Below are 15,925 nucleotides of genomic sequence, written 5' to 3'. Positions count from 1 at the left end.
AAGAAAACAATTGCATGAGGTCTTGCAGACCTTCCCTGGTGAAGAGTCTCATTGACATTTTAATGGCAGTGTTAAGAGTCTGTCTGTTTTGTGTAGTATAAAAGGGGTTTGGAGGAGGGTGGTGAGTGTTGAAGCCCGAGGGGAAGTTGGGGAAGGCTTGAGAGTCGATTAAGGTTTCCAATGTTGATGCTGAGGTTGGAAGACCACCCCACCGACCCGACCACTGGGACATCCCGCCTCCCACTCCCATCCCTCCATACTCATCCCAGCCTGGAGCTCGCTCCTCGGACCACCACACCACCCCCCCTCCTCCACACACCTGGTTTACCTGAAGCTTTGGCTGGTGGGAGTTTTAGATCCTGAGCTAGTGGGCTCGCCGACGTCTGCCAACAGACTGGAGTACCCTGAGAATTCCGTGCCGCGGCCAGCCTTGAACTGCCCGAAGGCCTGGGCGAAGTTCTCGATCTGGTAGGTGGAGCGCAGTTCCACGTCCTTGGAGGGCTCCAGCGGCGCCAGGTCCGGGTAAACAGGCCCGTTGTTGCCGCTGCCGTTGGTGGCTCCCCCGTTAGAACCCGCGACCGAGCCGCCGTCCGAGCCTCCTCCGGAACCGTTCTTCCTGTCCTTCTGGGGCTCGTCGGCGGTCAGCTGGAAGGGGGGCGAGTGCTGGTGCTTCTCCAGCTGCTCCGTGAGCTCCTGAGACGGAGTGAGCTGCTGGTGAGTGGTGGGCTCCAGGCTGTTGAGGTGGTACCCGCCCGATCCACCACCACCCACCGCAGAGGAAGACGAGGAGGACGAGGAGGCCGGCGCCAGCGGAGAGCCCACGGGCTGCGAGTAGGCGCCGCAGTCCAGCGGAGAGGTGGAGACGCCGTAGCCACCGCCGTGCTTGTCGGAGGTGGAGAAGGTGGAGGGAGACGGGGAGGGGCCGGGGCTGCTGCTGGTCAGGAGGCTGGGGAAAGGCGCGGCGGGGCCCAGCGTGAAGCCCGAGCTGTGGCTGGTCCGCTCCAGCGTCTGCAGCAGGAACTTGGAGTACTCGCTCATCACCACCGTCTTGTGTCCGCCCGGCGAGGTGTCCACGTCCTCGTCCCCGACGTCCACCACTTCGGCCGGCTGCAGCTCCACGTGGTGGCTGCCCGAGAGGTCGAAGGTCACGTCGTCGTGGTGATGATGGTGGGGGTCGTGGTGGTGATGGTGCGGGTGGTGGTGGGAGTGCAGGTGGGAGTGGTGGTGGTGCGCGTCGGGCTTGTGGCTGTAGTGGTCCAGCAGGCTCTGCAGCACCTCGTCGGGGATGCCCGACTTGTCCATGTGCTTGAGGTCCACGCTGATTAAGGGCGAGGTGTCCAGGAGGGCCAGGGTGGGCTCGCCGGGCAGCCCCGTCTGGATGACGTTCTGCTGGGGAGGCGGCGGCGCCAGGTGCCCGTAGTCTCCTGGTTGATTTCCACCATTGCCGCTAGTGTTACTTCCACCTCCTGAGTTGTTGTTGTTGTTGTTGGCTGCGTGGAGGTAGCGTCGCTTCTTCAGGAACTGCATGGCGTCGTCGTAGTTGCTGCTGTTGCCCGACTGCTTGGTGCCCGCGGAGTCCTGCATGAGACCCAGGCCGTCCATTCCCCCGTTCCCTCCCTGACCTCCAGCCATCTTCAGCCCCGCTCCCGACCCCCCGGCCCCGTCTCCCCCGGCTCCCAGAGCCAGCAGGGTCTTATCCAGCCCCTTGTTGCGGCCCTTCTTGAACAACAGCTTCGGGGTGCGGCCCATATGGGCCCCGCCTGACGAGGCGCCGCCGGCTTGCCCCCCGGCCCCGGAGCCCGACGCCAGGTGGTGATCGGCCGCCCCGTAGTCTTGTAACCCCAGGCCTCGGGGCATGTGTAAGGAGGAAGACGCCGAAGACGAGGACGAGGGATTGGCTTTCTTGCGTCTGCGTGGGGCTCCTTCGCCACCGTCGCCTCCTTTGCCCTTGCCCCTCTTGCGGCCCCCGGTGGCGGGGGCAGGGGGGGCAGGGGATCCCTGAGTCAGGAGGTAGCTGCCCTGGGCCAGCTCGTCCTCCCCCAGCTCCAGCAGGCTGGGGTCCAGGCCCTTCTTTATGGCTTCTTCACAGGTGCGCTTGTGCTTCAGTAATCGGTCGGTGCGTGAGAAATACTGCAAGTGGGGGAAAATAAAATGCAATTCATTCATTCATTTATTTGATTAGGACAATGCACATTAATAAATACCATCATCAAAGTCTAAGTGTTCATTATGACTGGAAAAATGTCACTTTTCATACATGAAAAGGGGGATCTTCACCATGGTCCGCCATTTTGAATTTCCAGAAATAGCCATTTTTAGCTGAAGAATGTGCTATACTTTGGTCATATTAGTCGATATAAGTTTATTATTTAGTAAATATTCATCCAAAGATGAAATCTAGCAATAGGCAGCAGTTTCCATGATCAGCATAGTTGTAATACCTACTCTGGCCACCATCTTACACAGAGCACCTTTCAGAGTCATTTTGAAGGTGCTGATGTCACACAGTCTGATATGAGCTGGCATATATTAAATAATAGCAAACATAAACTCAGGGGTGTAATGCGGGACTCAGGACTGGCAATGCTGCCAACCAGCTAAACGCCACTAGTCACAGTGGCCGATGAGTGAAACGTTACTGTCCAGCCCCATCTATGCAAAGGAAGGCAAGAGTGCAGGTAATTATCTTAGATTACACTATGCTGACGCTTTTATCCAAAGCGGCTTACAGTTATTTTAAGTACAGGGTATTGGTTACAGTCCCTGGAGAAGTGTGGGGTTAGGTGTCCTGCTCAAGGGCACGTCAGCCATGGAGTGATAGTGAGTGAAATGGTGGGATTCAAATCGGCAACCCTCTGATCTAAAGCCCATTCTCCTTAACCATTAGGCCATGGCTGCCCCAAATTCTATACCTGTAATAGAATGCTAATGCAGGAACAGAATGCGAATTGAGGGAAAGATGAAATACATTTATGAAAATGTATGATGACGTAGAGAAGACTCAAATGTGTAACTCAATGATTGAAGTGCAGTCTACACAGAGGTGTCAAACTCAGAATGGGCCAAAAAACTGTACTTAACATACCCAAACTCATATTACTATACATTAATGGTGGTGACAGTCAAATAGAATGACTTTGGGGCATGGCTTGAAGCAGGTCAGCGTTACCTGTTGGCAGTTTTCACATTTGTATGGCTTTTCTCCACTGTGAGTCCTCTTGTGTCTCTCCATGTGGTACTTCTGGATGAACCGCATGTTGCACTGGTCACAGCTAAACGGCTTCTCTCCTGCTCAGACACACACGGAGACACACACGGACACACACACACACACACACACACAGATACACGCACACGCGTCAGCGCATCCCAGACCAGCGACTCTCTAAATAGCATATTGTGCTAAAATAGCCCCGGGCCCACTTTGGTAAAAGTATACTAGAGTATGCTTTACTATAATAAGGTCTTTTCCGTCATGGATATCCCTAAATGTGTCACAGCCTTACCCCCCATGACATTGCAATGTTTGAACGTGTGTATTTCTGTGTAGAAGGCAGTCAGCACTGTGACAATTCTCTTGGTGTGTGCGACTGTGTGTGTACTGCCCACATTTCCATATGTGGCATTCAACCACAGTCAGGAGTGACGTTGGCGATGGTACTTCTTTTTTTGATAGATAGATCTGATAGATCTTCCATGCAGAGCATTTTCCAGTTCCAAATAGGGGTGTGCGATATGGCAAAATTAAATCATGAATCGTGAAATCACATAGATTCGTAGAAGATCGTTGAGAATCTGCCAAAGTGCATAAACCATACAGATTGCCTGGCAATGAGGATGTTTACTTGATCCGTATCAGAGTGATGTTCACAAACTTAGTGCTGTTGTCTTCACTGTTATTCTTTATTTCATTGTAGTCCAATTGTGCAATCTATCAGTGTCATCAGTGCGTATACATTTTAAAGGAAAATCAGAAGTATATTCATTAAAACCTGTTCAGAAAGGTTTATAGCTCAAAAATGCCAGTTTTTTTCAAGTGGAAGAGTTTTTCAATGGAAGATTGTAAAAAAAAAAAAATAGAAATCAAGATTTTGTTTTGCCATATTGCCCACCCCTAGTTCCAAATCTGGTGAGGGAGAGGTAAGGTGTATATATCCCTGGAGAGTGGACTAGTAGGCCAACCTCGTTTCACACCACCAGAGGTGAAGGTCAAGGTGTGAATTGGCTCAGGCCCTAGGAAATTGCTAAGGTGGTTAACAACTTCCAGAGTCCAAGGTGTGAAATTGCACTGTAAATCTTTACACGTGTTTGTTCATATCATTCATGATAAAGTGAATCTGTGTGTGTGTGTGTTAGCAAGTGTACCCTTCATGTAGGGCTGCACGATTGTGGAAAAAAATCATAATCACGATTATTTTGGTCAAAATCGTAATCACGATTATTAATCACGATTATTGATTGTTTTGAAAATTATAACAAGATGAAATATAACCAAGAATGAACTATATACGGAATGAGCAAAATAAAATGAATTGTAATAATTATGAAAAGGGAATAAAGGCATGAAACTTAGGTGGACTGATTTATGGACAGACACACCAGCCTGTTAGTATGTTCTGGCTTCAAGGACGCTCTCAAAGGTAGGTCACTATTGCGCGATTAAATCACGATTGAAATCACGACTTCGATTTCATCACGATGTTCCATTATTTTCTATTAATTGTGCAGCCCTACCTTAACGCACCCGTGCATGGCACACACTGTTGTGCGTGTTTGTTAGTCACTACTGTGTATGTGTGTGCGCACACAAATGTTGGTTACTAAACACGAGATTAGATGTAGATATTCATTTTATTAGCCCAAAACACACTCACTAATGGGTCAAAGTGGCTAGTAGGTTTTCTTTTCTACCAGCTAAACTTAAGTTTTACCAGCATTTGGCCAGTCTTAATGTAGAGCCCTGCTCACCACTATGCATCTTCTCTTCTCAGTAGGTCTGTGTGTGTGTGTGTGTGTGTGTGTGTGTGTGTGTGTGTGTGTGTGTGTGTGTGTGTGTGTGTGTGTGTGTGTGTGTGTGTGTGTGTGTGTGTGTGTGTGTGTGTGTGTGTGTGTGTGTGTGTGTGTGTGTGTGTGCTACTCACCACTGTGTATCTTCTCGTGTCTTTGCAGCAGGTACTTCTGGATGAAGCTCATGTTGCACTGGCTGCACCTGAAGGGCCTCTCCCCTGGCCCATCAGAAATAACACAAGCAACACAAGACACACGTTAAATTACACAGAAATAACACAAGCACCACAAGACACACATTAAATTACATAGAAATAACACAAGCACCACAAACACCACATTAAATTACATGCAAATAGCAATCAAACATACAAGTCAAATAAAGTGCTTGCTCTCAGAGAACACTGGGAAGTAATGATAATAAAGAAAATATTTAAAGCAAATCCCCACACTGGAGTTGATTCCACTAAGTGGCAGTTCACAGAGGAGTGTAGGACACCGAAATATTTCTAGTAAAGGGAAGGTATGAGGCATTTCGGTGTGTGTGTTTTCAGCAGAGAGCGCGTCTCACCTATATGTATGAGCATGTCTGAGCAACTGGTAGGAGCTCTGTGTGTGTGTGTGTGTGTGTGTGTGTGTGTGTGTGTGTGTGTGTGTGTGTGTGTGTGTGTGTGTGTGTGTGTAGAGAGCGCATCTCACCTGTGTGCATGAGAACATGGTAGGAGCCGTGTGTGTGTGTGTGTGTGTGTGTGTGTGTGTGTGTGTGTGTGTGTGTGTGTGTGTGTGTGCTTTCGAGAGATCAGCAGAGAGCGCGTCTCACCTGTGTGTATGAGGACGTGTCGGCGCAGGTGGTAGGAGCTGCGGAAAGCTGCGTTGCAGTGCTCACAGATGTGCGGCTTCGAGTTGGGGGACAGAGGCCCATCCTCCCCATCCAGCATCAGTGCCTACAGTACACACACACACACACACAAAGAAAAAGACCATATTGACTTCATAAAGTGTCACGGTAAGCGGGAGAATAAGTCAAAATGATCTCATTCAAAGTCAAAATGATTTCATACATATGGATGTTGTTCCTTACTTAAAAAGGGAACTTCTGACAAATTCAATATACTGTTGTATCGCTCATGCTACCCTTGACTTGTCAGTACCCAGTGAAACTGCATTTTCGGCTTTCCGAGGTCTGAGCTATTCTAATGGGACTTTTTTTGCTTACATTAAAAACCTTCTTGACATAGACCTACTCAAAATATTATCCCAAAATGTATCGCTGTTTGCTAGTTGTCTGCTGATGTTGCATAACCTTTTGGATTTTATTGGGAATAAATCAAGATGTTTTAAAAAAAAAAAATGTAAACAAACTGTCCCCATTACAATGACCAGGATCTCGGAAAAAGCTGAAGAAAATGGTATTGTGAGCATTACAACTGCATGTCGAAATTGGCAGAAGTTATCCTTTAAGCCCTGCTTTGAACACCACATTATTTAAAGCCACATCCGATAAAGCAGAAATTCCAACCCAACCAACAACAAAAAAAACAAATGTTTTTCACAGCGATGAATGCCTGTTGACATTGGTTATGTAGTGCATTTACTTCCAACAACAACTGGTTGCTCGTGGCAACGGTCCCTCACTATTCAGGGCAACCAATTAAGAAGAGTATTGGGCAAGGACAAGCAATGATAACGACCCTTTAAGATAGAATGGTGCTTCGCCTCAAGGACAGATGGTGTGAGAACTGTGCACATGTGTGATGCAACAAAAGAATAAGCACTGGTCTAACACATTGTGCCTGCAAATGCTTGTGCGTGTGTGAATGGAAAAAAGGGAATTTCTGCTATGAAAAACACTCGAGAGAGTCCACTTTCCTCACCATATGTGTGCATACGTGCGCGCGTATGTGTGTGTGTGCGTGCGCGCACATATGTGAGTGTGTGAGTGTGTGCGTGTGTGTACTGCCCACGTTTCCATGTGCCATTCAACCACCGTCAAGTCAAGAGCTTTGCTGTAGGCAACTAGAGCACCAAATAGTCTTCGAGTGTTTTTTGTTAAGAGCAATATTTAGGACAGGCGTTAGGTCTGCTGCACCAGCAGAACTTACCACTGGTCTTAACTACGCAGTCGTAGTGATGCATGTCCATGTTAGATTTTAATATCAGAATGAAACAACAACTGTACACCTGTCAATCATTCAGTGCTTTGGTCTCACGGCTTGACTCACATGGGTAATAACGAACTTAACTGACCCATGTCTTGTCTTACAACATTAGGCTACTTTTGCGGAAAATGCAAATAATGGCTGGATAGCAGAAGATTTTCTTTTCCAGTATAAATACAGGATAAATAGCCAATTGGGCCATGACATTAAAGCTGCTTCATCTAAAATGCGCTAAAACTATTTCTGATCTGACCATCTCACTGTATGACTGGGCCATTTTTGAGGGTGTCGTTGTACTACAGAAATTGGGATTGGTCTTAACATTTATACTCTGATATACATTTATTTTATTTATACTCTTATACATTGTATGCCCAGTCTTAGCTACAAGAACGCTCAAGTCCTGCTATTGCAATGGGCGTAACGATCTAGTACGTCTAGATTCTAGTTGGACTTAGAACGTTGAGTTACGACCGATATGTTGTTAGGAATGGTCAGAGGGCCAGTTGGTGAAACCGGCTCCTAGACTTCCTTTTGTAGATTGAAAACGTTTTGTGTCTTCCAGGGAGAGCTTTCTTGTGTGAATGTGCATGTACCTTGGCGGCGTCTCCGCGTTTCCTGCGCTTGCCCTCGTGCCCCTCTCCGTTGGCCTTCTTGCGGCGTCCCGATCCACCCTCCTTGGGCTCCTTACCCAATCGGCCGGAGGAGAACTGCTGACAAGGGCAGAGAGACACACGCATCACATCGGGCACAAACACACATGAAAACATGCATGTTCAAGCTGACAGACATCAATGCTGGTTCCTGTACCTGATCTCGAACTTGCTGACAGGTTCACACTGAAAATCTGAGCGTTTGGGAACAGAAATCGAAAAATCTATTTTTTTCTCTATACAAATCAGTGTAAAACGGAGGTTGTTGTGGGTAAGCATCTTGGTTCCAAGTGTGACCGGTGTGGGACAGGCACCAGCACTGTTCTGGTCGGTCTAAATACAGCAAGAAATACTTTCACGGGAGTTTGTGCGTAGCAGACTTCTGCCAACATGTGAACTCTTAGCAGACACAGGCAACAATGGATTACATTTTCCAGTCACACAGTAATATAACAGTTAATAGTAATTTCAATCCCGAAAAATGTGTGTGCGCGGGTATGCGTTGAACACTTTTAAAGAGGCTATTCATAGTTAGAAGGTGTTGATGCACATCCATCAACCTTCCTTTTAAGCTGAATAAAAAAATTATGGAGGAGGCGGAAAAACTACTTTCAGGAAGCAAAAACTGTCTGTGGTGACTTACGTTGCTCAGGCCGGGGTCGTGCAGGAGCATGCTCTGGTGGTTGCCTAGCGACATGTCCAGCATGTCCATGCTGCCCGGTCCCTTCCCACCAACACCAACTCCACCCATTCCCTGCCCCACCGTCACAGGCACCACGTTGTTCATATGGTGCCCGCCCACGGTGCCACTGGACGTCGTGGTGGGTGGCATGCCGTAGAGCGGCAGGCGATAATCGAGCTCGCTCAGCTTCTCCTGCTTGATGCCCATGCCGTGGAGGAAGCCCCCGGCGCCCATGCCCAGGTGGTCAGGCGAGTCCGGCCTCTCCTTCTTCAGGATCATGTCCTGCGGCAGGTCGGCCATGACGGACTGCGGCGGCGCCAGCCGGGTGAAGCTGGTGACGGGCGGCAGGTGGCTGAACATCAGCATGCTGGCGGGGGCAAAGTTGGGGTCCATGCCCCCATTGCCGCCCCGCAGGAACTCGTTACCGAGCTTGTCCTGAATCAGGCTCATGGCTGCGGCAAACGCGGAGGAGGAGGAGGAGGAGGAGGAGGAGGAGGAGGAGGAGGTGAGAGTGTTACAGGTGGTGCTGGCGTGATGCTGGAGCAGGTGGTTGCTCGTTCATTCAAGAGAAAAACAGAGAGAGGAGAGGAGAGGGGGGTGAATGGAGGGAAGGGAGACAATACACTACAAGGGGGATATCCTGCAAAGAGAGACAAGAGGGAGAGAGAAGAGCAGGAGCATTAGAATACAACGATTAATTGAGAACACACAGATCAAGTTATGCAATTGTAACATGCAGACCAAGTTATGCAATTGTAACATGCAAATCGTGCTGCAATAGTGCAATGGTGACTGGACTGAATTCTGTAATTGCTGACAATAAGAGGTAGATTGAACTTTTTCGTCTGTTATATTTATTGTTGCAGACGAGGAGAATAGGGCAGACAGAAAATAACATGAGCCCTATTCTCAGACATACCTGCCGCTAGCTCTGCATTGTAAGCTTATGGTCTATTTAATACGAGCGAGAGAGAGAGAGAGAGAGAGAGAGAGAGAGAGAGAGAGAGAGAGAGAGAGAGAGAGAGAGAGAGAGCGCTAAAGAGGGAGAGCTGGAGAGAGAGAGCGAGAGTTCTGAAACAGTGCCCTGCTCTGGGCGCTGACGGGGCAGCCCTGTTGCCCATCATGGGCTCTCAAAATAGCAGTCACAGATCTGCACGTGTACACGCAGCTCAAAGCGCCTTCCCTCCTGTCCCCTCCCATGCATTCAACACAATCCAAACCCCCCACACCCTCTCAAAATAAAGAGGAAATAAATAATTACTGAGATGAGGCACTGCGTGGCCCAGTTAACCAACTCCCCCTTTGAGGGCATAAAATAAAAGTTGCATCAATTTATTTAGATATGTTTCATTGCGTATTGTCAGGATGATGAGGAATTGACACCAGATCTTGCCCCAATTTCCACAAGACATGTTAAGAGGATCGTCCTGACGCCTGAATTGAGTGAGACACTTGGTGAGCAATAAAAAAAAGTTACATTAAACGTATCCATGTTTGATTGTTCTCAGGATGATGAGTCGACGCCTTAACAGATCACGACCCTTTTTTTTCTCGTCTTTTACGACTTTATTAATGATAGGACAGTTTGAGAGGTGGACAGGAAGACAATGGAGAGAGAGACTGGGAGGGGTCGGCAAATGACCCGGGCCGGGAATCGAAGCCCGGTCGGCCGCATGGCAGACGAGTGCCCTACCGGTTGGCCACGGCAGGGCCCACGACCCAATTTTTTACTTTTACCGTGAGGAGGACCTGGAATCCTCACACCGGACTTGAGCAAGACACTTGGACAGAAATATATGGTGTTGCTTGGCTCTTTATTCCGCTTTACCATTAATTGCTTGATTGGATTTCTGGCTTCACTCAGCCGGATTACTATACATTGGGACCAAAGGGGAGGGACATTGATTTTCTCCTCTTTTTTAAGCGAGTGCAAAACATGCTTAAGTCATGTGATCGCCCAGACGTGATGGCCTGTTTATAGCACGTCTATTAAAACGACTATTCCTTTTAGCCTGAGGACAGCAAAATCAATCTATCTACCCCATTAATAGTAGACTACACTCCTATATTAAATTACAGCAATTCAGGTCTGGTATTTTACAATTAAATAATTAACAGGCAACCTGGTAAAATGGGCCTTTACAGCAACAAAAGCCCATTTCCAGGATATGCTAATAAGAATGAATTGCTAAACAAACAAAAGGGTCACAAATGTTGTTTTAGCCAATGTGGCCTATATTCACAATGCTTTGCAATAGCCATGGGATTGTTTTGGGGCAAATTATCACTTCAAAAGTAACATGTGGGGCCATATGTGTTGGCTGCCTCTGCCTCACACAAATTACACACCGGCCCAATCTCTGCGTGGGGCCGGCATGACCACGATGGGAGGCTGGATGAGTCATATGGCAGTCACTTCCAGCGTGTGTGTGTGTGTGTGTGTGTGTGTGTGTGTGTGTGTGTGTGTGTGTGTGTGTGTGTGTGTGTGTGTCAGTCAAAGACGCCATCACAAATCATGTCAAAACCATGGCCTTGTGTAGTCCAATGCGTAGTGTGTGTGTAAGTCTGTGTAGGTCAGTTGGGATTAGGGGCCGTGTAAGCTAGTTAGACAGTAAGGGTTTAACCTCCTGACTGCAGGAAATCAAGTCATGAAGCACTAGTGTTAGGGTCAGGTAAGAACTGAACCACGGAGAGAGAGAGAGAGAGAGAGAGAGAGAGATTGAGATTTGATGGGCACCATACAGGCTTTCTGCACTCAACCCTGACAACACGTTCTAGTGTAAAAATGCAGTTATACATGGACTTTTGCCATCAGCAAACATAATACTATATTTTTAATTTAAAGAAAAATATGTTGAAACATCTTCTACATGGTATTTCATCTGTAAAATGAAGGTCAGGTTGAAACAGGTATTGAATATAAAGAAAACAACACAAATATACGCGCAGTGATTGACCTATATTCAGGTGAAAAACATAAACAAACCCCTCTTTCACCCCATAACATGTGCGGTCATGTTTTGGTGATTGTCTTAATTCCCCAACACTCAAACCCAACACACATTAGGAGCTGATTACACCAATACTACGCAACGAACGAAGGATTATTGGGATAATAACCAGCTTGCTATGTAATAAATCATTGACACAAACAGTAAACACCATCGTCAAAAACACCAAATAGTCAGAAATTCAGAGAAAAAACACTAGAACCAAATCCTAAAATAATCATAAACAGGCGGCCAAAGTGAACACAAAGACAGACGCAGTCCGTGAAAATGGAATGCAATATTCTAGGTTCTCTGGGGACAAGTGCACTACGCATATTGATAACTTGAGTCAGCCCTGCACATTTGAAACCATCCTAGTGTTACACTTCAAGATAAAGCGATTCACCACATGGCATGGAAGTGGTGGCCATACGTCAAAAGCAATCAGACCGAGTGAAGTTTTCGAAATCTTGCTCGGAGGTGTGAATTGGCCAGTTTTATTGTCCAGCCAAAGGACCATTTGGTTAGTCGACATTGACTATTGTGATCACCATGGCTAACTAGCAGCTACCCCATTCAAGGGAGCTAAAATAGCCAGCTACCCAGTTGTTCTAATTTCATCATGTTGGGTTATTATTAATATCAAAAAACACTGCTACCACACAATCCCTTAGGGTAGCTTTGCACCGCTACATTGTATTCTGATATAGAGCTCGAGAGAAGCTACATTTGTTGCAGAATTCCACACAAGAAATTGCTAGTGTGGCGAAGTGATTCACCCCATCAAAGCAATGACTTGTTACAACATGGTTAGCACGCATACAATATATTACATTAGGCTGCCCGTCATATTTTATCGTCTGAAACCCGTTGATATGGTCTTCTTTTGACAAAGACCACTGGAATTTAGAGAAAGCATGGGATTCAACAAAACACTGAATTATTAATGCCTGCAATCCAGCAGACCCCCTTTCAAAGAAGGCTGGCTAACATGCTAGCCAACATGCATTCTCGTGGATAAAGAAATGCGTAGCCTCGCCAGCTAACTGGCTAGCAATAGCAAATCGGTGGCTGCTAAAGACCTTTGCTTGCTAGCAATAACTCTAATTATAGCTTTCTATTTCCAACGACTACATATTAGTAACGCATTCCTCAAAGTTCCCATAGACGCACATAAAATAGAAATAGCAGGTATTGAAATAAGGGAAATAAACAGTTATTTCAGGTGGACTTACCTCGCAACATTGATACAATATGAAACCCCGCATTAAATGGCCCATGCAACACACCGAAACAATGATGCTTGGCATTGAATGCATCACTCGCTTGAGCGACTGTGATCTGATTTTGCAGTTTACATCCAACGATATTCGATACGTATACGTGTTTAAATTGGAATAAAAGGTAACGTTCAGCCACACTCACCAATACATGACCGCAACCGACTCTGTAGCGTTTAGTTTCCCCCCGTAATCGTGCCTTTGAGTTTTTACTGCCAAAACATTGTTCTCCTGCGGCTGCTGTTCTCTTCCATCTTGTCTGGGCGCGGGGAATTATGGGTCTGGCGGACGGGTCGTGAGAGGAGACAGACAACTGCTGTAGAGCTCTAGCGGAGCAACGCTAACCCAACACCAGGGGGCTCTCTATCTCGTTTGCTCATTCAAAGTCAGTGGCAAAGTCAAGACTAATTGCCGTCATTGCCCCGTTGCGCTTGTAACTTGACATCAGAGGTCGACATTCTAAATTCTAGCCATTTACAACTTAAATTGTCCAGTCAAAGTATGCTACAGCATATAAGAGCTCCTTTGGACCCAAAGAATATACAATAGGCCTATAGATGGGGTATAAAAACTACATAAAATAAGAATGTAATTATAAAATATTTTACTCCATTATTTTTCTACTACAGGCCTATAAAATAAATACTGCCCCAAATCTTTCACTGATGTTGCCTGACCAACTCAAATGACCTCAGCAGTGGCGGCTGGTAGTCTGTCAAACAGGGGAGGCTGTTCAATTACAATATGTCCAGAACGCAAAAAAAAAAAGGGGGGGGGGGTGTCAATTTTGACACACATCTTACATTGGTCCTGAGCCACATATGGCCTCACACACTAAATGACTCTTGTTGAAACAAATTTGCTAATCATTAATCATTATCCCCCTTGTAGCCTATTCAAATAGGGATTTTTTTTTTTAAATTATTATTATCATCATTAGGCCTACCTCCGCCACATAATGATGTGATTGAGTTTGCCTTCGTTGTTCATTACTTGGTGCACGGCTTAACTTACCACTAGAGGTCGCAAAATCTTTAATTATTTAGGCTACCAGACATTGCCAATACTGCAATACACAGTAGGAAACGGGACTTGACAGTTAACCAGTTGATCAGACACCACGAAAGCTCAAAAGAAACGGTTGTTCTTCCCTACCTTTTTCACCAAGTCAATATTAGGCAGTGCTCTGCTCTGCTCCTTGATATTAATTTTCTCCTCATAAGGACGACTGGAATTCGCCAGAATTTAATCCACAATGCTTGGCATTTTGCATAGCTCTCTAGCTTTCTTGCAAGCTAGCTCTAATAAAAAGTAGGCAACCTCAACTTTTGAATTGGGAGATTAAAAAGGATAAGGACTTGCCACTATTAAGACTTTATTCGCAACACTAGGTTTACAAGAATATGTACACAAAACTGGAGTTCACCGCAATGAATAGCTTCCTCACTGGTTACCACGACGAAACTTCTTCTCAGTCAAATTAAATAACATATCCGCTTTTCAACTACTGTAGCCTACTGACACGGGGTTCACCCAATCACAAGTCGGAGCCTCAGTCTCCGGTCCCTCCCCCCCGCTCTCTCTTCTCCATTCACTCCCAGTGAGGCTCAGTCTCAAAATCAAAAAAATGTTCACGGCAATAGCCAATGACCGTTTAGCATTTTGCCATTGAAAATGCGTACAATTCCACATGCCATTGAAGTCCATTGAGACTCGACTCGCTTGCGTTGTCATGAGCGGAGAAAAAAACTCGTGCGAGCCTCGGGATCTTATTACAGATTGGTTAAATCTCTAAATTGAGCACATGCATTTTATATGGAGCTGGGTCTGAAATAGCAATGTTATTAAGTCGTGTAAAGCATTAGTTTACATACTATTCTCGTGATTTTGGACAGGAGGCGGCGCCTCCCTTGTACTCAATGAGGAATCGCCTCTGGACCTCAGAAATATTTGTGTTGCATCATGGTAAAGTATCCAAAGTCATGACTGAGATGAATTTGGACCCGAACATCATAATACTACAGCAGGCTAAAGTCCGGACTCAACTTGGACTTGCCCTCTACCCAGAGTTGCTAACTTTTCCAAAAACCTAGGAGTGAAATTTCGGCTGGAGGGGGATGGGGGGATTGCCCGCGCGGGTCCTCAGGTTTAAGATCTATCAGCTTGGTTGCAACCTCTCTGCGATGCAAGCAAATAAAATAAAATAAAAAAAATTGCCGTTTTGAAGTGCTCTCATGCCACATTTTCTTTTTTGCTCCTCAAAAATAATTACAGACTGAATTGGTACACCCAAAAATCAGATAGGGGCCTATGCATTACATCTGATGCTTCATATACTGGTATCCCAGAATCCCACAATTCCCAGTTGTGGTCCAAAAAGATTGCATGAGTGGAAAAGCAGAATGATGATGATATAAAGTGAGATTTCTTGGTTGAGTGTGAGTGTGAGATTAAGGCTGCAAGAGTGAGTGTCACTCCTAAGACTTGTCTTGGATTTGCTAATGGTTGAACTCAGGCTTGTCTCACTTGTTTCTGCATCTGTGTGTCTTTTTCATGTCTTTTTCTCTTATACTTCGACTAAGTTAGGTATACATACTCTAACTGTAACTGAGGTCTCCCTGCTCAGTACGCCACTCCTGGCTTGAACTCTCAACCTCCCCATTACAGTAACCCTACAGCATGAGAGCACAGGTACGATTCCACAGAGCTGAAGGGTGGTAGCTCAGCTCATCGCATCTATACAAGCAGAGCTCTAAATTACATTTTTTCATCACCTGCAAAATTGGTTAGTAGCTGCTAATCTTATTACCCAAAGACACACTCGCTGATGGGTCAAAGTGGCTATTAAATTGGTCTTTTCTACCAGCCAAACTGAAATTTCACCTGCATTTGGCCAGTTGACTGGTGTTCATTTGGAGCTCAGTATAGGACAGAGTAACTTTCTACCACTGAACTATGCTATTTGGCAACCGTTACATTAGGGCTGTGCAATATATCATATTTATATCGTGATAACTATATTTGAGTGTATCGATACCAAATTTCATAATATCGATATAAATAATATTTTGGTCAGTTGCCTCTGCTGCCAAAAGAGACAGCAACAGAGCCTTCCCCTCCACTTGAGCCGCTGCCAGCGCAGCTGACTTGCAGC

General features: G+C 46.2%; 1 protein-coding gene across 2 annotated transcripts; it reads right to left on the bottom strand.

Annotated features, from left to right (window-relative positions):
- Nucleotides 1-221: 221 nt before the first annotated feature.
- znf281b (zinc finger protein 281b) lies at nt 222-13,070 on the bottom strand. 2 transcript variants are annotated; one of them, XM_063221526.1, is made up of 7 exons: nt 12,917-13,070; nt 8,463-9,141; nt 7,763-7,879; nt 5,828-5,951; nt 5,142-5,225; nt 3,170-3,288; nt 222-2,130 (listed from the first exon to the last, which is right to left on the bottom strand). In XM_063221526.1, exons 2-7 carry the CDS (start codon nt 8,949-8,951, stop codon nt 325-327), a joined length of 2,739 nt encoding a protein of 912 aa, XP_063077596.1. In that variant the 5' UTR covers nt 8,952-9,141; nt 12,917-13,070; the 3' UTR covers nt 222-324. The 2 variants fall into 2 exon arrangements, with proteins under 2 accessions (XP_063077596.1, XP_063077597.1); XM_063221527.1 differs by having other exon boundaries at nt 7,763-7,876.
- Nucleotides 13,071-15,925: the final 2,855 nt, after the last annotated feature.

Source organism: Engraulis encrasicolus, chromosome 17, assembly GCF_034702125.1.
Source record: "Engraulis encrasicolus isolate BLACKSEA-1 chromosome 17, IST_EnEncr_1.0, whole genome shotgun sequence".
In the NCBI taxonomy this organism is placed as follows: Eukaryota; Metazoa; Chordata; class Actinopteri; order Clupeiformes; family Engraulidae; genus Engraulis; species Engraulis encrasicolus.
The sequence above is the reverse complement of the archived record's forward strand: the minus strand, read 5'-3'. Positions and strand labels throughout refer to the sequence as shown.